The sequence below is a fragment of the Ambystoma mexicanum genome, chromosome 4q (assembly GCF_040938575.1).
Source record: "Ambystoma mexicanum isolate Mex_15411 chromosome 4q, UKY_AmexF1_1, whole genome shotgun sequence".
NCBI lineage: Eukaryota > Metazoa > Chordata > Amphibia > Caudata > Ambystomatidae > Ambystoma > Ambystoma mexicanum.
Window position 1 is genome coordinate 445,551,375 of NC_090928.1, and position 22,158 is coordinate 445,573,532.

At 45.9% G+C, this 22,158-nt stretch overlaps 1 protein-coding gene across 1 annotated transcript in view; it reads right to left on the bottom strand.

Annotated features, from left to right (window-relative positions):
* Positions 1-22,158, bottom strand: part of LOC138467255 (uncharacterized) — a 1,232,016-nt gene that overhangs the window by 835,927 nt on the left and 373,931 nt on the right. Inside the window, exons 12-13 of the mRNA XM_069607273.1 lie at positions 9,792-9,923; positions 5,339-5,488 (exon numbers count right to left, since the gene is read on the bottom strand). Of these exons, the coding sequence (XP_069463374.1) occupies positions 5,339-5,488; positions 9,792-9,923 (282 nt within the window). The remainder of the gene's footprint in view (positions 1-5,338; positions 5,489-9,791; positions 9,924-22,158) is intronic.

Here is a 22,158-nt window from a genome sequence, read left to right on the forward strand (position 1 = left end):
TTTATACACTGTTATCAAACTATAAGCTTGTTGCATCAGGGCTAATCAGGATTTCTCCAGCATTTTAGAGAGAGCTCGCACCCACAGGATCTTTCAGTATGCTAATTACATTAATTCATATGTCTCTCATCTCTTAATGACTAGTTCAAAAATTCTAAGTGCTTGAATACTTATGGAGGCATATTGGGCTCTAGAATGAATCTCTTGAAATCAGTGACAATGCAATTACAGCACAATGGGGGCTAGCATGACAAGTGTTACCATTAAATTCAGTTAACTTGGGATATGGGCTCCCAATGATATATCTTCCATTTCTAAGATTCATTAATAAGCCCTTCCTGAAAAGATCAAATAGGATTTGGATAGGTGGAATTTCCTACTGATATCCTTTTCAAGAGGTATCAGCGCCATGGAAATGAATACAATGGGCATGTTTTATAACCCACCCAAATGATAATAATTGAATTCCAGGTCATGACCAAGTAGAACAGAATGTTTGCCTTTCCAAATTTGTGTAGAGCCATAAGAAACCTAGATTAAGATCCTTGAGACTTAAAGCATTCAAGCCGAATTGGGATCTGGCGCTCCCAGATGCTTGGTGCACAGACCAACTTGAAAGCAACTGCAACGGGCTGGTATCGCTCCATATAAATGTCAGTAACTGATATTCTGGATCCACCTGTATTCGCCACAGCAGGGTATATCTGTTTTTAAATCAGACAAAAAACAGGGTCTCTGAGGTTCTAAGAGCACTTTCGGACACCTAATCTCTTGTGCGATCCACAACTACCAACAGTGAGAACCCGTCCTTCATAGGTATCAGGCGTGGACTCACGTGACCTATAATAATAAGGCAGGTATCACTATATAAAGAAACACAGTTTTCTGGTACGCCTTTCCGAGTCACATGATTGCAGATAGAATCAATGAGGTGCTTTGGGACAGTAAAGAAGGAAACACTCAATGAGAATGAAGCATAAAGTTCTCCTAGCTGTCCCTGCTTTAGGTTATAAACATACTTTTGGTGTAGAACAGGGTCAGGATGCTTCTTGGCATAGGAGGAGGTCAGGATGCTTGGCAGAGAAGAAGGACAGGAAAACAGAACAGCGTGAAGTCCCATAATTGATAAGTTGATCAAACGCCTCCTTCACGGGCTGTCTGTGATTTATTTACTCGATCTGGAAATTCTTCTGGAGCTTGTGGGGCGGCAGAGGTTTTCCAGCGTACATATATACGTTCTCTGGGCCAGGCGTGGTCCCCATTGCTTCCTTCTTGGGTACAGGTGCCAGGCTCTGGCATGGGATGGTCTGTGCTGGGACCCAGAAGTTGTTGGGTGCATCCTGACATGAATGCGACCACCCGTCAAGTTCTGCAATTACTTCCGTGGCAACACTGGTGTTGTGACGTGAAACCAGACCGGACTAACTTAAGGGGAGAACCACCTTACGGAAAGAAAGGGAAGTCAAGGACACAGGGAGGACGAGGAGGGGCTACTAGAGCCCGGGAGGACAGATCTGTAAAGGGGAATAAAGGAAAAGATTGTGCGTTATGAGGGTCTATTTTTGTGTTTGGTCCAAGTAGTGAATGAGAAGGGTGACCAGAGAGGGAGGGACCGGCGTACAAAAGAACAAACCAACCAGAGCCGCCTGAGGTTTGTGCAGGGACCTAGAAGCTGCTGCGTGCATCCTGACATGAACGCAGCCACCCGTCAAGTGCTGTACTCGCCTCAGTGGCAACACCAGAGTCTCCTGAGGTAGGTTTCCAACAATAAACTGGACATCCTGCTTTTGTTAAGTTGCCGTTCAAGTTAAAGAACCACCCCATTAAGGGCTCTCACCCAAATTCTTTGAAAAACGCAGAGATAGAAAGGGAAAGTATCAGTGAAATCTTGTTTGGACCTCTGATAGTGAGACACACAGATAGATATGACACATGCTGTCACCCCAAATAGTGTTGGACTAATCGAACAGCAATGCTCTACAGAGAACAGTTGTGTTTCTTCAAGGCAAACCAATACCACTGAACAGTCTGATGATGAACGTAGTGACAGCACCAGATACATGATAGCGCTGTGCACTGGCACAGTCCTTAATTCTGTGATCTGCAGGGTTGTGCAAGACTCGTTAGGACTTTAATGTAATGGAAAGAGAATGTCATAACTTTGGATGATCCACATCCAAAGATTCGACTATATTACAGGGTGGCTGCACCTGAATAATGCAGCACATAGATAAGCATTGCCTTATCTGTGGGGGGCTGAGGACATCCAAGTGGAGATTCTGCAGATTTGCTGCCCTTTTGGCATCTCCTGGGGGACGTCTCCTGTTCCTCGAGGAATCAAGAGATCCAAGTTAAGATTGCTTATCGGTCTCACTATCGAGCATATCGCCTCTTCGGTCCTGGTGTAACTACATCAGCGGGTTCATGGAGCAAGTGCAGCGGGAAAGGCACACCTGTACACATGTTTACATCTTCTGGTCCTGTCCACTTACAAAGTAGCTATAGAAAGCAGTCGGTGGCTACGTGGGATTTGCACTACAGCATCATGTCCCCATCACAACTAAGGCAGCTACTTTTGGGGAGACTTTTTCTTGGCTTGAGCTAAACAACATTGAGCAATGATTTATTTATATTTTCTATTCTATTCTCAGTACTGGGGCAAATACTGTGGGTCTTATTACATGTTTGCTGGTATCCCGACACTATTTCCGGTGGAATACTGGCAAACTGCCACTACCAAGAAATGGCAGTCTATTATACGGAGAAAAACTAGAAGGGTAGCAACGACTTCTCGGAAAATGTACTGGCGCATCAATGTACAGTAGAGAGAGAGATTTAGGCTGCTTAGTACTAGCTCAAAAGTCGCAGAGTCGCGCGACCAATGTACATGAAAGTCAGCATGTACAAAGTACAACTACACATGTTATAGAGAAGCTTGATATTGTATTTAGCTGGACTTTGCAAGGACAATTTTACAAGCTGGGCAATCAACCTTTAACATTGCAGTTCTCAGAATCACTAATGAGTATTGGCATATTTAAATCTGCAATAGTTGCATTTTGGTCATGGCATTTGAATTGTGGTTTAAATATGTCCATGCACCGCTGCTACGTGGAGGTAAACCTCATTTAGTTAGGATTCACTTAAAATGTGCCATAACAGACCCTGATGTATTTAATGCACTTCTCAATGCTAGTTTGAAACGTTCTCACATCCATGCTAGGACGACCTACATTGCAGTTTAGATGGATACCTTTATTTTCCCTGCTGTAGAAACACATTTTAAGACTCTATCCTTGCCCTACGTGGAACCCACCATCAGATTCGAGATAGAGTAGACAGATTATCAGAACTTTTTTTTGCGCAAGTTAGAGATGTGCAAGAAATGCACCAGAACAAAGGTGTGGATGTGGATGAGTCAGAGAAATGTGCATTAGAAATCGCACAAGGTCACAGAACATATGGAAAATGAGGGCAAGTGGTGTGCAAAGTGTGCAGAGAACATGTGAAGCAGCCAAGCTGAGCAGGCAAGAGAAGAGTGTCCATCAAATGTAGGAAGCAAACGCCCCAAAAACCCCGGTCCCAAAAGTAGAACAAACCATATGTTCCAGAAGATGCCCATTGCCATTTGCTCCAATCCCAAGCTGGAGCAAGTGTGCCAGAAAAGCGAGCAAGTCACCTGACAACCAAACCAAGAGACCCATCTTGCACAACTCGCATCAGAGTGCACGGTCTAACAGTCCTGGACTCTCCAGCGGGCAGCCATTTTCCAAAACGGGTGACCCAGTGGGCATTGTGCTGCCCATGAAGAGGCGGAAGAGGAGGAAGAGGAAGGAAAGAATCTATGGTAAGAGAGCACTGGCAGATGAGGTGAGGAGCCCATGTTTAGGTGCCACTTTTCCCACCGACAATACTGGTTTTGCCAACACAGTGGGAGGGGGCCCTATTCCACCTCCCGTGCGAGGAAATGCCAGGCACCCATTATTTAAACTGGCAGCTGCCATGCCTGTATGAACAAGTGGCTCCTTGCAGAGAACCACTTGCATTACCCCAGGGATCCTGCAGCCCTCACAGGCACAATGCTTTACACCAAGTCCACAGCCAGATTCCCCTGCCTGCCAGGCAACACATGTGCCTGCCCCATTAGGCAGGTAGAAGGAGCGCAATAACGCGGGCGTTTAATTGCTTAACAGATTTCCCAGGCGTGGCTTGCGCCATTGATTGTAACCATCAGCCTCTGTTTGACCTAAAACATTTGATCTATCACATTTGATCACTTTTATTTGACCTTTTTTTTTGGTCTAAAATACGGGGGGAGACTCCTACATTCCACCCACCCCATATATATATTTAATTATATTTGACCAAAAAAAGGTCAAATAAATTCGATCCAATGTTTTAGGTAAAATGTGTTTAGGTCAATTATGCTAATACATTCTGGCCATGCACAGGAGCAGAAGACATTAATGGGCCTCATTACACGGTAGGGCACCGGTACCGGTAAACCCTTACCGCCTTACTACGAGTTCCCTTTGCGGGACCCGACCTTAACGGCTGGTTTTACCAGCCATTAAAGTAGGGTGCCGCAAAGGGACCTTTGTGCTAATTACGGTACCGCAATTTGCGGTACCGTAATTAGCGCCTTCCCCATTCCCATTATGCCCTATGTTTGCAAAAATGGGAATGTGGAAGTGCCTTGGTGAATGGGGAATTACTGCCTCCGCTCACCTTGGAGTAGGGCGGTAATTTTGCCATCCACCAAGGCGGACACAGTAAAATACCGACGGAAACCATGGCGTTAGTAGCGCCATGGTTACCGCCTACCGTGTAATGAGGCCCATTGGCATTCCATGAAGGTACAGGGGGTGTCGGTGCCGGCTAACAGCATCAGGAATGTGATTGCCAAATACCCAGGATCCCACTGCGACAGCTATATCTAGCGACAATTGCAAGACAGTTTGAGGCAGCAAAGCATGGCGGTACATGGTTACTTTGTCATGACATTTCCACGCGCCACCATATGTACATCTGCCATCTTGTTTTTTTTTTCTTTTGCTCTAATTCGCTACATGTGAACGCAGCTACCTCCTATTTTGAATTATCACCTTCATTTGGATGTATGTTATCATATCGATCTCTAGTCACCACAATTTGCAAGCTGCGTGCCTTTAATCCATGTTTAGTTTGCACCTTTACTAAGGAGAAACTTACCTACATTCACCGTTTTTAAATGCTGTATTATACATATCAACCAGTTTGGACTTTTTAAGCTCTATTTGCAATGTTGGCAAATGGCATGCACAATAAAAATAGAGAAACAAAATAAAAGAGTTCTTACTTTTGTAGCTTCAACGACCACAGTTGGGGGTTCCTTTTCCTTCACGGTGAGAGGCGTCTGCTTTGAGACAGTTGGGTTCTTCTTGGCGGCCTCCACATGAAGCTCAGTGTCTACATATAGAATCGGTGGTCTCCTTCCAGCCCCAGCAGCCTGTAGGGAAAAGGTGCGTTCAGTATCTTCATTATCGCAGTACACAACCCTGCACAGGATCGGCCACCCAGCCATCCTTTTCACTATTGTTAGCAGTAGGTCATAGCACTTTATATTGCATACTAGCACTTTGCACTTATCAAAATCAATTATCCGTATGTGCAACCATCAGACTTCAGCATAAGTGCAAACAAATGCTGGCAAGCTGGACATGGTTAACAGAAAGAAAGACACACAGTGGCTGTAAGAAGCTGTAGGTCTTGGCAGGCATTCCATATTCATAGACGATTGGTTCCCGAGATTCTAGGCACTGGGTTTCTGGGAAGAACGTGGCCGCGGATCAATGCATTCTGATAGGCAATACGTCTGCAACTTTCAGCTCTTTAGATGTTTTGACTACAATTCCCATGGGCCCTCACCACTGACTATGCTTTCTATGGAAAGAAAGCAGCTGGAGTCCCAAAGTACTGGAGAGCCAAAGGCTGCAGACCCTTGCTAGGTACATAAGATGTTGTTTTGCTTCTCATTAATGTATCTAGACCAAGAAGAAACATCAAACAGACAATGCTTGGTAATGCATCCTCGCCAATGCGTGGAAACCGCCACTGAATTGCTTATAGGGCTGTAACAAAGTCCCTTTCCGTGCAACAAAATAACAGCAGACTAGCCACATTGTGTGCTTTTCGAAAAAAAAGTTCTGTTTATAATCTGATCTAGCTACAGCATGCTCTATGCTGACATTTACTGCATTAAGGCAGCCGGAATAGACTCCTTCTGGCTACTCGGACACGACATCACGTAATGGTTACATGCCATGTATGTGCCACCTTTGGCTCTCCAGAGGTTTGGACTACAACACCCACAATGCCTAGCCAGCATAGTCAATTATGAGGAATCATGGGGGCTGTAGACGAAAACATCTGACGAGTCACAGGTTGCTGACCCCTGATGTATGTAAACATGGCAAGTACGAAGCTGGTATTCATTAAAATCACAGGGTGTCTGGCATTTGGTGTCTTTTTACACCACTGTACCTGTCTTAGTTTCCTACTTTTTCTTGGCCCGAAACTCTTTAACTTGGACCCACGTCTAGTTTCTTGGTGTCGGCAGAGGTCACGAAAGACCATGGAAGGAAATGTTGTACCTCGTTCCGGCATATTCAAGCGCCAGCCAAAGAATGGGATAAGACACCATTCTCATCATCCGCAGAATCAAATAAATGGGAGGACATTAAAGAAACATAGGGTACTGGCAGAAGAAGAACAAAGGTTAGGCAACTGGTTGAGGTCAAATAAATGGAGCCCCGGAACTCGGGGTGCAGGTAAAAGACCCACTCATGACGCAGGCGTATTTGTCTGAAATGAAACCCCCGTATGCAAGAAAGATAATCCCTGCTATGCGATTAAATGTCTTAAATATATGAGACAGAACATGAGCTGGAGCAAGGCTGCAGGGGGTCCAGAATACCATTGCACGGTGGAGGTATTGATACTATGCCCCATTTCGTCCTGATCTCGTCAAAACATACTTAGCTAAGGAAAAACAATATAAGGCATCACCTTTTTAAAAATGGAATGTGCACCAGGTCTGAGGCAATTATGCAGATATGACAGGCCAAAATCAATGAGATCCGTGATGCTGTGGTCAACTATATAAGGTCCCTGTGTACTAGGATGAGGATGCTAGAGTACAGTATCAATTAGTTGTAAGATAGTTAAGAGAACATGTGATTTAGAGTCCGCTGTGTGCTCTTTTTAAAGGGTTTAGAATGTTTAAGGTGTGTACTATGGGAATACTGTGTTGTAGAGTTCTTGTTAAATTCAAATAACTATGTTATTTACTTCTGTATGGAAAACCTGTAATCTTTTATGAAGGATAACTGGTTACATGTGTTATTTTTTTACTGACAAAACCTGAAAAAGTTGATCATTGATTGCAAAAAGTGTCTTTCCTTTTTCATTTGATTGGCTTAAATTCACTGCATGTGAAGGCAGCGACATCCAATTTTGAATGATCAGCTTCATTGAGATGGCGATTACTAAAGAAGAGGTCTCTTGCAACCGCAATGGATTGATGTATGCTGCACCACTATTAACCTCATATGTATTATATATGCTTTGATGGAAACCCGATCACATGGCAAACATCGATGGAAACCCGATCAAAGTGGCCAAAGAAATGAAAACTCTGGTGGTATGCTTAGACTCTACCCTTTCTTTCAAGGCACAAGTGAATGCCACTGCCTCTTCCACGGCCTACACTAACAAGCTAATTGACGCCTGCAAGTCATACCTTTCGCCTAGTAGCTGCATTACCTTAGCCAGGGCACTAATGTTGTCTAAGATTGACTACTGTAACACCTATATTCCAGGTCCTTCAAAATAATGCTTTAAGATCTGCGTTAAGCTTACCGAGACCTACGCACATCACTAGTAGCTTTAGACAGGATGCCCACTGGCTACCAGTACGAGATAGAATTACCCTTTGCATGCTCGTCATCACCCACAAGTGCCTCTCAAACTCCGCCCCAAAATACCTGGCAGACAAAGTCAACAAACGCCAACCAACTAGAACAACTAGAGCCGTGTACTCACATTGTCTTGCCTTTCCTAGATTCCACCTAAAAAAGGCGGGGGGAGAGAGCTTCCCTCTGCTAGCCGCCAAACAGTGGAATGCCCTCAAACTTAGAATGGAACCCGCATTTTGGACCTTTAGAGCCAAAGGGCTGGCTCTTCGGTAAGAAACAGGAGTGGTCAGCTATCTCACCTGGCACTCACCCTGCATCCACTATGCCTGTTTATTTTCTCTTTGTCCACTGTAACACTAGCAGCCTGATATTGTATCTGATTTTCCCACCTGCAAGGCCAAAAATCTCGGGGTCATCTTCGACTCCACACTCTCCTTCTCTCCTCACATCTCTGACGTCTCCAAGAAGTCAAACTGCCAGCTGCACCTCCTCAGAGGTATTCTTCCTTTCCTCTCCTTCCCCCGAAGCTCTCTGTCTCCAGAGCTCTGGTTCTCTCTAGGGTGAACTATTGCAACAGCCTCTTTCTAAATCTACCTGCTTCTACACTCCACCCTCTGCAACTCATCCAGAACAGGACTGCAAGACTTGTCCTTGGCCTCAAGCCCAGGGATCTTATCTCTCCAGGACTAAAATTTGTGCACTGGCTGCCAGTGGCGGCAAGGATTAAGTTCAAAACCCTCTGCATCGTCCACAAGACCTTCTGGGGTCCGGGACCTCAATACCTTCAACTCTCTCGTTCCTAAATATCTTCACTCATTCGCCTCCAACTCCCTCAGGGTCAGTCGCTTCTCCAAGCAACTAGTTGGTGGTGATCTCTCTCTTCGGCTGGGGCCTCCCTCTGGAACAGCCTCCCTGCCTCCCTGAAAGTCGAGGAGAACCATCTCTGGTTCCAGAAGCACCTCAAAACCTTCCCCTTTGCTTCTGCTTTCTCCCCTGCTGAACTCCTGGCTGAAACTAAAACTGCACTGGTCACCTGGCTATCCTATGATCTCAGGCCACAGGTCCCCTCCCCTGCCTGTTGCACACCTGCACTGCCTCCCTGGCAACTCCCACACTTAGGGACAGTTTTTCTGTATCCCTACAGCCCCCCCACCAGCACTTGACACCTGATGTCTGCACTTACCCTTGCACTTGCACTTGTCACATGCTGGCTGACATTTATTTATTGTTATTAGCTATTCCTATGTACTGCACTTTCCCTTCCCCCCTTCCACGCACTTGCCTAGTAGGATCGCTGTTCGTCCTCCATTTGTTCCCCTCCCTTGCCTCGTCGCGTCTTGAAACACTTGACTATTGGCGCGTTATAAATATATCATATCATATCATAATATCATATAATATAATTTCTTGATCCCCATGTAACCATGGCTGACCTGCACTTATTTCTGCTTCTGTTACTATTCTTGTTGTTCTGTTTTGCCTAAACTGTCTGTAACTCTTGCTTAAGCCTTGTGCGCCCATTTACCTGAGGGTTCGTTACGCGGTACAAATAACGAAACTAAACTAAACTAAACTTTGCAGACCATATGTCCTTTAATCATTGTGTGTATACACGTTAAAACAAAGTTGCATTATACTCACATTTTTAAAATGCATTATTTTAACTGCCAACCACATTGTGCATTTTCAGTGCTATTTGCATGCATGTGCAACAAGGCGCCCAAACTAACAGAAGCTGCCCAATAAAGAACCACTTTACATTGGATTGCACTGTAAGTTATAAACATTTTTAAAAAGTTACAAACATTTAAAAAAAGAAAGGAAAACAGGTATTACTTTTCCAGTTTCAACGATTATGGTTGGCGGTTTTTTTGTCGTAACACGGTACCGCTCAGGGGCAGCTGGCTTCTGGGCCGCACGTGCCACATACACCTGAGTGAATACTGGTGTGCTTCCGGAATCGGCAGGCTGTAAGAAAGGAATGTGTTCATTGTCACAATGCACCAACAGGCCCAGGATTGTACACCGTCTTCCTTTCGGGAAGGTTGTGAGTTGCCAAGCTTAGTCACCGTCAGTAATAATAACACTACTTTTGCATGCACAATACACAACCTACGGGCCAAGCTTGGGAAAAAAGTAAACAGTCATGCAGCCTGTTGGTGAGCTTCCATGACAACAACTGTGTCATTCTTTGCAATCATAACAACATGCATTTCATTTACTTATGTGATGTCATGTTAAATATGTATTCTGTGAGCACTCCCTGAATCCACTAGTCCCTATGTTCATTCAGTAACTATTAGGAACTGCTGCAAAGCCAGTCAACAGACTTAATCAAAGGCAATGGGTTGTAAAACTTTTCTGAAAGAAGGTCTGGTTATTCACAGGTATTTGGTTCCCAACATTCAATGTTTAAGGCCATTTGCCTTTAACACATCCTCCAGTCAAAGACTTTTCTGAGAGGGCTACCATGTGATCATTTTTACTCACACTCTTTATGAATAGGGTCATACAGATGAGCAAGTCAGAATAGCTCCTCGTTGGGAGCCAATAGCAATTTGTCAATAACAACAATGAAGCCTACTAGGCTTGTTTTGTATTAGGCCGAAGATAGTGCAATTGGTAAATTGATTGATCAGCATATGAATTATTAGTATAATTCACTATATTTGCAAATCATGAAAAAATAAAATAGAATCATGCTGACTGCTATTACACCAAAAGCACCAAACGGTTACACAAGCTTCTTTGGAAAAATGTCCAATAAGTCACCTACTCACTGACTAGAGGTATGTATATGTTTATTTTCTTTCTTTTAATACATGTCTAATTAATTGTGCAAAGAGACAACCCTACCTGAGCATTAGGACATTCACTTATCAACAGTATTATGCGTGTCATTGTTACGACTTGCGAATACCGACATGACTTGTGAAATGAGTTTATCCCATGAACCCCATACATTGCATTAACTTTGGGTGCTGTGTGGTACATTATTGATTGCGCCGCCTACTTCCAAATCATGGATGGGGAGCTACATTTGAAGCTTGGAATAGAAGTCGTATAAGCTGTGGTCAGTTCTACTAACGTTGTCCTGTACTATACAACAGTATACAATCTGTGGTTTTACATGCCAAGTGTGGACACTAATTTTCATTTACACTGCTTGAGTTCTGCTTACTAACAGTCAGGTTCTCCATTTTTTAGACATGGCATTATCCACACAGCTCTGAAAAAGACTAGAATTTCCTGAACTCCTAAGAAACCCTTTGAGTGTCCCACCATCGTTGCAAACTTTTCAGCTGTTTGCGCACACACCTTTCCGAGAAATAATATTCGAGAAAACTAGCAAGCCAGTAGCTTAGGGAATATTCTGCATCACAAATGTACTACATGACTACCAGACAGGCTTCTGCTGCACTAAGGGGTGGAAACTGCTGTTTGTAGCATCAGAGATATAATTCTCTGTTCACTAGACACCAACTCTGGAGTCATCCACGTTCTACTTGATTTATTAACGACCTTTAAATCTGTAATCCATGCAACACCATTTAGATGCATGTCTGTTCACTGGGCATAGGTAGCATCACCCCAAACTGGATCTGCACCATTCTCAGTGACACAGTACTTCCTCTCCTGCCATTCTATATTTAACTGTGGCATCCCCCATGGCTCTGTATTGATCCCATGGTGCTTCAATGCCTACCTGAAACCCCTCTCTCAACTCATCACCCCTTTCTCTACCTCCTTCCAAACATACGATCCGAGACTCAAATCATTTGTAAAGTGGGAGAAGCTGTTGCAGGTTCCCAATTCAGCTAATATTTCCTCACCCAAATCCAGGATTGGATGATCGATGCACATCTCTGCTTTAACACCTCTAAGACTAGGATCATCCATAAGGGAACCCTGGTCCCTTCCAAACACTTCACCATTTTGAGAGTCTACCTTGGACCAACTTCCTATCTCCTGTCTCTCAGGGGAAAAACATGGGCGCTATAGTTGATGGCCTTCTCACCTTCACTCTCCAGATGCAAGACATAACAAGAAAATCACACTTTAACTTGCATATGCTTTAATGCATTCTCCCCCTTTTGAATATGTCACACAAATTGGAAGTGATGAGAGTCTTGGTCTTACCAAGTCTTGACTTCAGCCTCTACCTCGGCCTACCTAAATATCAACTCATCCAAATCAAAGCAGTAATGTTGATCTTAGTTCCAAGGCATTGGGATCACCACACATTAGTGTTAAATCATCTCCACTGGCTTCCAGTAGATGCATGCATCACATTTAAATCAATATGTCTCATCCACTGGGCTTATTGGGATTCGGCCCTAACTACTTAAACACAAACATCTCCAGCCCTACTAAGCCACTTAGATGAACAAATAGCAAATCACTCTCCTTAACACCATTCAAGAAAAAGGAGTTTGGTGGGAAAACTTCAGACACCGCAGGAGCTCGTTTTTGGAACAACCTATGCCTCACGACCTCAGGGTTTAAGAGGTTTTTCAAGAAGTCATTCATCTCCTAAAATGACCTCAGACCTTTGGATGGAGATCCATGTTCTTAGGAAGAAACAGATACTCTTTGAACTATGAACCTCGTTCGCCCCGATCCAGACTTCTCCATCCTGTTCTTTCTGCTCTTTGTGAAACTTGTCCACTGCCTACAGCACTTATTGTACTTCATGTGATGCTTACCATGTTCTTATGCACTTCTCCCTATCTGCATGCACTTAACTGCTTAGGAATGCACAAAGGCATTTAACGATCAGACCTCCTTTTCCTTTCTTTCCCCTCCCCCTTGCTCTTGGAGGGCAACCAAGTGACTGCATTGGCAGATACAAAAATTTATTGCCATTTTTAATGCGCTGCAGGATTTTGTATGATTCAGCAGTCGAAGTTGGACAGAAAATAGGACTTAACAGGATGCCCTGCTCTTACAGGTACCCTGGCAAATCCAATTGGTTTTCCAACAGCATGTATTTTTATGTTGGCAGAAAACCAATGGATTCCTAAATCCGCCTGATATTTACACCTGGTAAAAGTAGGCAGATGTCAAAGGAATCCATTAATTGTTTAAGGGATTTACACTTTTCCCAACACGTAGTGGAAAAGTGGAGAGAAAAAGGCAATTTTGCCTGCGTTTTACTCATTACTTTTCCAGTCCTCGGTGGAAAAAATTACAACTGCATGGAGCGGCCCCTTTCCAAAACAGAGAAAACAAGAGTGGGACCTCTGTGCTATTTAGGATTAAAAACAAAATTACCCCCATACAATTTTTTAGCAACATGTTTCCACAATAAAACATACATTGACTGGTTGTTTTATCATATGACTTCTGCATTTTTAAAGTTATCTGAATAAAATTGAGTATTATTTTAGGTATTTAAAACCATACTTATATCACATATTTGTAATAACTTGAGCTGGGAAGATGTTGGCCAAGTACCAACATTTTAAGCTGGGCTCAAATTCTGGCTTTACCACTTAACCAAAATGTGTGATCCTGGGCAAATATGTGTATGTTTATTGCTCATAACGTGAGGCAGCCTGCAGGCATCAGGGCGCACATGAAAAATGGGACGAAAGACCACTGACAACACTGACAGACAGCAGTGGAAAAGACAGCAACGGTATGGTGAATCAAACAGGGCTGAGATCTTAGCATTTGGTCAACAGGAGTTCTAATTAAATAGTAGGGTCTTAAGCCATTTATGGAACATGGGGAGACTCTTCTCTGTATACATCTACGCTGGGAGATAATTCCAGGCAAGTATGGCTATGAGATGGCAGAACAATTAAAGGGTTGGTTTTCCTCATGCAGGATCTCCTCAAAGTTCTCGGCCAGTATAGCTGAGGCCCGATCAGCCAAAATTTTAGCATGTGCCTCTGTAATTTTGCCTATAAAGGCGTGTTGCATTTTAGAACAGTGATCCATTGTGGTCGGACAAGTCAGACCTCAAATAGGACTTCTCCAGAGTTTTCAAAATTTCAAACAGTTTTCTAGTGCTGTTGGAAGATCCCTCAATTTCAGAATTAAATTAAGGTGATTTTGCCTATCCCGGACCATCTTAGTCTTAACACATGCTATGATGTTAAGCATATCTGTCATGACAAGATTGTATCTTAAGTTCACATACTTACAATGCGGTGAGCGGAGAATTGCCACCCTCCCACTTGAGTTTTTAAAGGGGAAACCCCCCTCAACTTTTCTAGTTGAACTTTAATAAGGGTTGTTAAAGCTGACATTCTACCTTCTTTGATTGTCAGCAATGTTTGGGCGACAGGTACTTCATGTTGGGGAGGAGTATAGGGAGGGGTAGGTAGGGGTAAGTTGGGAAGAGTTTCTTGTTACCCCAGGATCAGCCTTACCCGGTAATTATCAGGGGATGGTAGGGTTCCAGGCCAGTTGGGACCGTATCACACACAGGCAGCGCTTCAGCCGTCAATCTTTGTCTATTTTGCACCATACCGCCACACACCGCGGCTGTCCCCCTGCGTGCTATCTGCCCGCCCCTCCGATAATCCTGTTAGATGCCACCTGATCAATCTCAATCGCCCACAACCATGCGCCCCAGATCCCTTAGGGTCCTCACCTGGAACGTGAACGGGATGGGCTCCACAATTAAAAGACGCCTGGTTAAACAGCTACTCTCCAGACACTCCCCCGATGTGACCCTGCTTACTAAAACACACCTTGTGGGGGCACACTGTAACTTTTTTCTGTGAACCAACTATAGGACCGCTTTCCATGAGGGATACACCATGGGGTCCAGGGGCACCCTTATTCTTATACATAAACGTGTCCCGTTTGCCTTGCAGGTACTAGAACGGGACCCTCGGGGTCGCTACGTGATGGTTCTGGGGACACTCTGAGGGGAAACATTTGGGTTTGTCTCAATTTACTCCCCCCCTGGATTGGGGCAGGAACTTCTCGATGACTTGACCACCCTTATGGGCAAGCATCAACCGGATAAGTGGTTTCTGGGTGGCGATTTTAACAATGTCATGTGTAAAACCTTAGGCCGCTCCCACCTTAGACAACGCAACCCGAAACTTACCACGAAGTTGTTCATCTTTGTGTCTGCCCTGGGTCTCTGTGATGTATGGCGGGAACTGCACCTGGGAACCAGAGGTTATTCGTTTCACTCCGGGGCCCATGGCTCCCTCTCCAGGCTTGACTACCTATTCGTCCCGCACACAAATCTTTTTAGAATACTCTCGGCAGACTTGCTCCCCCGGGGAATCTCAGACCACTCACCTCTGCTGGTGGAGTCGCGGCTGCAGGGAATAACCCCCCCTAGAACGTGGCGGCTGAATACCTACTACCTGGGCTGCCCGAAACTGGTAGACCACCTCACAGAAGTCTCGACTGAATACTTCGAGATTAACGACATGGCGAAAATGATCCGATAGTGTTATGGAAGGCCTATAAGACCGTGCTGCGGGGAGAAATAATCTCCTGGACGGCGAATAGGAGAAGGGAGAGGCTCTGGGAAATAGTTGAGGCAGAGGCGGAGGTAACCCACCGAGAAAATGAACATACCCTCGATCCTACCTCACAGACCCACACGTCCCTTAAACGTGCCACTGAATACCTCCGAAATCTTATGTTGGATAATGCCCACTGGGAATCCAGAGCTAGGATATATGAGCTGGGGGATAAAGCGGGGAAGATGCTGGCTTGGTTGGAGAAGAGAGACGAGGGACGGCGTTGTGTTCGGGAGATCATCACCCCGCAGGGTGAGACTTGCTGGTCAGACGCCGAGATAGCGGAAGCCTTTGCCCAATTCTATGCCACACTATACCAGGCCTCAATTCTACCGCTGGACCCGACCCTCCTTGACGACGTGGTAATCCCTACCCTGTCGGTGCAACAAAGGGAGATGCTGGACTCCGATCTTTCAGAGGCTGAAATAGTGGAGGCCCTTGCGCAACTGCAGCCGGGGAAAGCCCCGGGCCCAAATGGGTTCCCGATTGAAATCTTGCAGAAACTAGGGGGTAATAACACAGTGCCTCCCCTGTATCAGATGCTGTTGGCCGCCCGGGACTGGGGCTCCCTCTCAGATGACCTGTGCAGGGCCACCATAGTGGTTATCCCCAAACCTGATAAACCCCAGGAGCAATGTGCCTCTTATAGGCCGATCTCACTAATTAATGGCGAAGCCAAGGTCCTGGCCAAACTCTTGGCTAACCGGCTCCAACTGGTAGCTAATACACTGATACATCCGGACCAGTGTGGCTTTATGCCCCATAAGTCAACCCGAATGAATCTGCGCCAACTCCACCTGGCGCTAGAATGGGCCCCTATCCTGGGTACCCCATTTGCCCTGTTAGCAATTGATTTCGAAAAGGCATTTGATTCAATCCGGTGGGACAGTCTCTGGGAAATCATGACCCGTATGGGGTTTGGAGAAGGCTTTCTAGGTTGGGTAAAATTTCTATACATAAATATCCAGGCAGAAGTCAAAGTGAACGGGTGGACCTCCCGATCCTTTCCCTTAGGCAGAGGCACACGACAGGGGTGTCCCCTTTCCCCCCCTCCTCTTCGCCCTCGCGATTGAACCGCTGGCATTGTGGCTTCGCCAGAGCGGAGCATGGACGAGATTCAGATGGCCCGAGGGACACAAAGACCGCATTTCTCTCTATGCTGATGACCTCTTTCTATACCTGGCCGATCCATTTCGGAGCTGCACCATAGTAGCCCAGATGCTTGTCACCTACGGGGACTTCAGCGGAGTGTAAATTAACTGGAAGAAATCCATACTCTTCCCGGTGAAGGGGGGCAAACAGGCCGATTTACCAAGCTTTCCATACCGGTTTGAAAGGCAGGGCTTTAAGTACTTGGGGATCTGGATAACATCTGACCTTACTAAATATGCAATGCATAACCTCCAACCGATTATGGATAGGTTTGTCAGTGATGTCCACCACTGGAAACTTATCCCTCTGACCTTCATGGGGAGAGCCGCACTTTTTAAAATTATGTCACTGCCAAGATTCCTTTATGTCCTGCAGAACGCCCCGCTCACGATCCCCATCCCTCTGAATTCAACCGCACAGAAACCCTCCTCAGGTAACTCATCTGGGGGGGAGGCCGATCACGTGTGGCATTAAGCACGTTGCAGAGGTCGGTTTGGGAGGGTGGGATTGGTGTACCTCGCCTCCAAACCTACTACTGGGCCTCACAACTCGCGTTGGTCAATGATCTGCTTCACGGTGACCGGCATTACCTCACATCAGGGCTGAAGTGGAATCCATGCAGGGCATAGACCCATTACAGGTGCTATACCAGTCCCCACGGCGGCCTCCCCCGCCCACAATCAAGGCCCACATCACCACCATCTGGAGACAGGCACTCGTGTTTGTTGGGTGGGGAAAGAAAATAACTGCAGCGCAACCTTTATGGCAAAATAGCAACCTGAAAGAAATTGAGAAACTTGAACCATGGCCACGTTGGGTGAGAGCGGGAATTCTGAAGGTTGAAGATATCCTGAAAGATGGGAAACTAACCTCATTTGAAGACATACAGTGCAAATTCTAACTGCCCATAACCAAACGATATCACTTTATGCAGTTGACCCATGCCCTGCGAACGCATATACCCTCAGAAGACACGGTCCCCGACTACACACCGATAGAACGTAATATGCTGCCTGCGTATATCCCCAGCAAATGCACAGCCACTCTTTATAACGCCATCACATCCTTTGCTACTCCCGAGCTAAAGACCAAATGGGAAAGAGATGTGGGCGAGATAGACCCAGAGGACTGGATCCAGGTCTTAATGCACCCGCGGGATGTGGCCATTTCCTCTAGGCTCAGATTGGTGCAACTCAAAATCCTGCACAGAGTGTACTACCCTGTAACCATTTTATATGGCTGGAAGAGGGCATGGCTGGAAGAGGGCAACAAATCCGAACTGTCTCCATTGTGGAGAGGAGGAAGGCACCTTCTATCATATCCTGTGGTCATGCCCTCGGATACGCGCCTACTGGAACACTTGTTGTAAGGAACTGTCCAGGGCACTAACTTGTCCTATTGAACTGGACCCGAGGGTCCTAATTCTGGGCGTGCCAGACGTGTCCGATTCTAACAAATGGGAAAAACTGCTATTGAACACTGCGACGGCCCTGATGAAGCGCAACATCGTGCAAAAATGGGGAGTGCCTGACCCCCCGACACTGGAACAATGGATACTCGATATGGATTCATGTGCTATGATGGAACACCGGGTCTATGGCGCAAGAGGATGTCCGACCAAAGCATCTAAAATATGGGGGAAATGGGAAGAGACTGGACCTTGACAACCAGTGACAGTGGTGATCACTGCATGAATGGATGGAGGGCGGGACGGAGGGAGGGCGGCTCATGGTGATTGGCGATACTAACAACATTATGCAGACTTTTGATTGAAGGAGCTGTCCTGGAGTGCTTTTATTGTTTTACATTTTTTTATTTTGTTGTTTCTTTGTTATCACCCCCTTGGTTGGTGGCTGTCTTGTTTATGTCATAAAATACAATAAAAAATGTTTTATCAAAAAGATTGTATCTTAAGGTCAGCAGTTCTGGAGGATCCAGGTCTGATGTGTTTGCCATCATATAATGAAGGCAGTAATTAAGGTCATCCCACCCAATTTTATTTAAATTCCTACTGGTCACTCTTTTGAATGGTTTTCCTTGCTGAACCTGTGTCCCAGGTAGGGTTATTTTAAAGAGTAGGGCCGTATGGTCGGACCAAACACAGGGAGTAGTACAAATGGAGTCAACCTGCAAGTTCATGGCCGCACCCCAGTCCAGGACATTGCCCTTAACATGTGTCCCCTCGTTGTTATGGACAGTGACATCAATATTTCTTAGGCCCTGCTCCAGGGAGATTGCTTCTTTATCTAAGACATTTCCCTTCCACCTATTAAGGTCCCCTATAAGCAAGGTGGATGTATTGGGGGTGTTAAAACCTGTTATTAAGCCCAAGGGCTCCTCATTAAAGATAGGAATTTCATTAGGGTGCCGGTAAATTACAATGAAGTGGGTACAATGGACTGGAGAGGAGCTTTGAGGTGTAACAGTTCACAACCCTCACAGGTTGACAGGGTTTGAAAGAGGCATAATTCCTCTCCAGCAATGTGTGCCATTCCCCCTCCATTGCCCGACTCTCTGTTCTGTCTGAATTATGAGAAACCCCTAGGTGTGGCTAGATCGATGATAGGACCACTAAGGTCTTTCAGACAAGTTCCTGTTAAGGCCATGATATCTATATGATTATCCAAGATATAATCATGGACATCTATGGTTGATTTTCCCAAGGATCTGATGTTGAGAACTCCTCTATAACTTTGCCGCCCCTCCACGAACCCTCACCCAACTTCCCAAAGAAATTCAGAGCAGGCCATATACTTTTTTTGCAAAGTTTTATGCCAATTCGTCCACGGGGAGAGCAGTTATATGAGATGAGCAGCTTAACCATAACTACACGCCCGCTAATGCGGGCCGTGTAATATATAAATAAATATATATGTGTGTATGTGTGTGTAGAATATTGAAATGAATGCTTGCATGGACTAATAACAGTGAGATTCCTAAAGGAAGTTGCTTTTGGTTTATTATTAGTTTTGCAATACAAGGCATCAGTAGAAGGGCAAAGTGAAAGGGCACAGGAGCTCTCTGCTGATCTCCACTGCTCACTGTTGCAGCCCGCAAGTGGTAAGCTGCCTGCCAAGATCCACGGTTCCGGCTTGCTGTCCCGTAAAAATGATTTGTATGTTGAACTGTACTCTAATGTCGACCCTGCTACCCCTCTGCCTACCTGGTTCCTACCATCCTCCCAGCCCAGCAATGTACCCACCAGCACAGTCACGCTCGCTACCCTCCAAGCCACTCCCCCACATCCACACACGATAGAGCCTATGATTCATCGTTCACAACAATCTCCCTGCACTTTCCTGAAAGGCACTATACATCCCTTGCGCCCACTCAACTCCTCACCCTCATGGTCAGCCCTGTGCAGCACATCTGGCACCCGTGTGCCCCTCAAACCCACCAAGCCAGATACCTCTGCAGTTGCGAACACCCCTCTATCCACCTTTCCCAACACACCCTTAGTTACTCACCCAGCCATCTATGCTTCCGTCCCCTTGCAGTCACAGAAACTGCATAACCGCAGACTAACAATGCTGCATGCCTGTAAATTGTCAGTTCACTGCCCCTCTCGCCCAAGAGTCACGTCCTCAAGAAATCACCTACTCAGCCTCTGCACCCAAGTCTCAGCAATCAAACACAGCCACGCAAGCCTCACCATGCCGGCCATACACAGATGCCATCTCACGGAAATGTGCTCACTCAGTCCTGCATCACCCGAACACACCACAGCTTCACGTGTCATTCATCCTCCTGACTGCCAAGCTCTATGGCACATCTCATGGGCTCGCCACGCGCCTAGCATTACACTGAAAAACCTTCCAATTGCACACCTACAACTCACTGTGCCTCTACTTCCCATCACTGCATCAGTACACAGAGAGCCCACCACCACCCACTCTAGACGCTGCTCTGCCCCAGTCACCTACGTCCACACTCACCTAAAAAGATTTGTCTCCCTGCCTGAACTATGGAAAGATAACAGGCCCATCACATATGTGAACCCAGGTACCCCCATATTCTGATTCGCTGGCATCTCCGGCCAACTACGTTGTGCTGCAAGTGCCAAAGCTACCTCACCTAAAACGCCTAAAAATTCTCGAGCCTCATCACATCCACTCATCAAACTACCACCTCTTCTGACCACATCACTGGATCCCCAACTCAGGATGTAGCATCATTCTATCTGATTGCATCTCTTGCCTGCCATCCATGCACAAATATAACTGTACATGCCAATCCTGATATACCTACTCCATATTCTGCTGATCACAATCCCACTGCCTATGACCTGACCCCAAACCTGGTGAATCCAAATGTTGCCCCAACTCTCCTCAAGGTCACACTTGTAAATCCTCTGCACTCAAATGCTGATAAGAACTCGACAACCGCTAGGCTGAAACCTAGCACCTATAAATCCATCCATTCTGGCTCCAAGTTAAGTAAAGCTCACACATACAACATCCCTGCCACAACTACCCTTGATGCTACTAGCAGCCACCTCCCCAGGAAATCCCTCAAACGTCTGACCCCACTTCAATGGGCCCTCATTAATGCCCGTTCCCTTCCAGCACACGCCCTGGAAATCTGTGGCCTGCTCACTGCTCAAAATCTGGACCTATTAGCCATCTCGGAAACCTGGCTACACAAAGCCTCTGGCCTGCCATCTCCTTAGCCCTACCCCAAGGCTACAACATCTACCGTCAGGGCCACCTACACACTAAAGGGGATGGAGTTGCCCTCATTGCCAAGGAATCCCTTCCTCTTAGACAGGTATCCAACGTTTTTGAAGGTAACAGTGACATTTTCTCCCTCAAGCTTACCACTTCCCCTAACTGCACCATCACAATACACATTGTTTACGGCCCCCCTGGTCCCATGGCTGACTTTCACAAGAACCTCCATCTCCTTTCCAACAATCTAAAAGTCTCTTTCAAATCCATCCTGCTAGGTGACCTGATCCTCGGATTCAATGATCCGGAGAATTCACAAACAAAATCTCTTTCCAAAGCTCTAGACATCCTGGGGTTCAGACAATCGATCACAAACCCCACCCACTCTAAAGTCTGCATCCTGGACTGGATAGCTGACCACAATTGCTCCCCATCCATCAGCTCCAACGCCCCCTGCCCCTGGACAGACTACCATGTCATCCTCTTTTCCATCCCCATGCCAACGAAACAAAAACCTCTCATCACTCCCCTAACGCCCACTCTAGCTGGAGCTCACGTAAACTAACCAAAGAGGCTACTGTCCTATTTAGAAACTCCTGTTTTCTGACCTCCCTTCTCCAATGACCCTACAGTTCTAGCTGAACTATACAATTCTGCACTAAAGAATACAGTCGACACCATAGCCCCACTGTCAGCCAGGAAAACTAAAACTGTTAGACATGCAAACTCCTAGTTCACCCCTGAGCTACTGGAACTCCGAACCATGAAACGCACCACCCTCCCCACTTGGCAAACTAACCCACTTGAATCCACAAACTAGAATTCAACGAGATAGCTGCCCAATACAAAAAGGCAATCATTTTAGGAGTCCTACAGGGATACTGT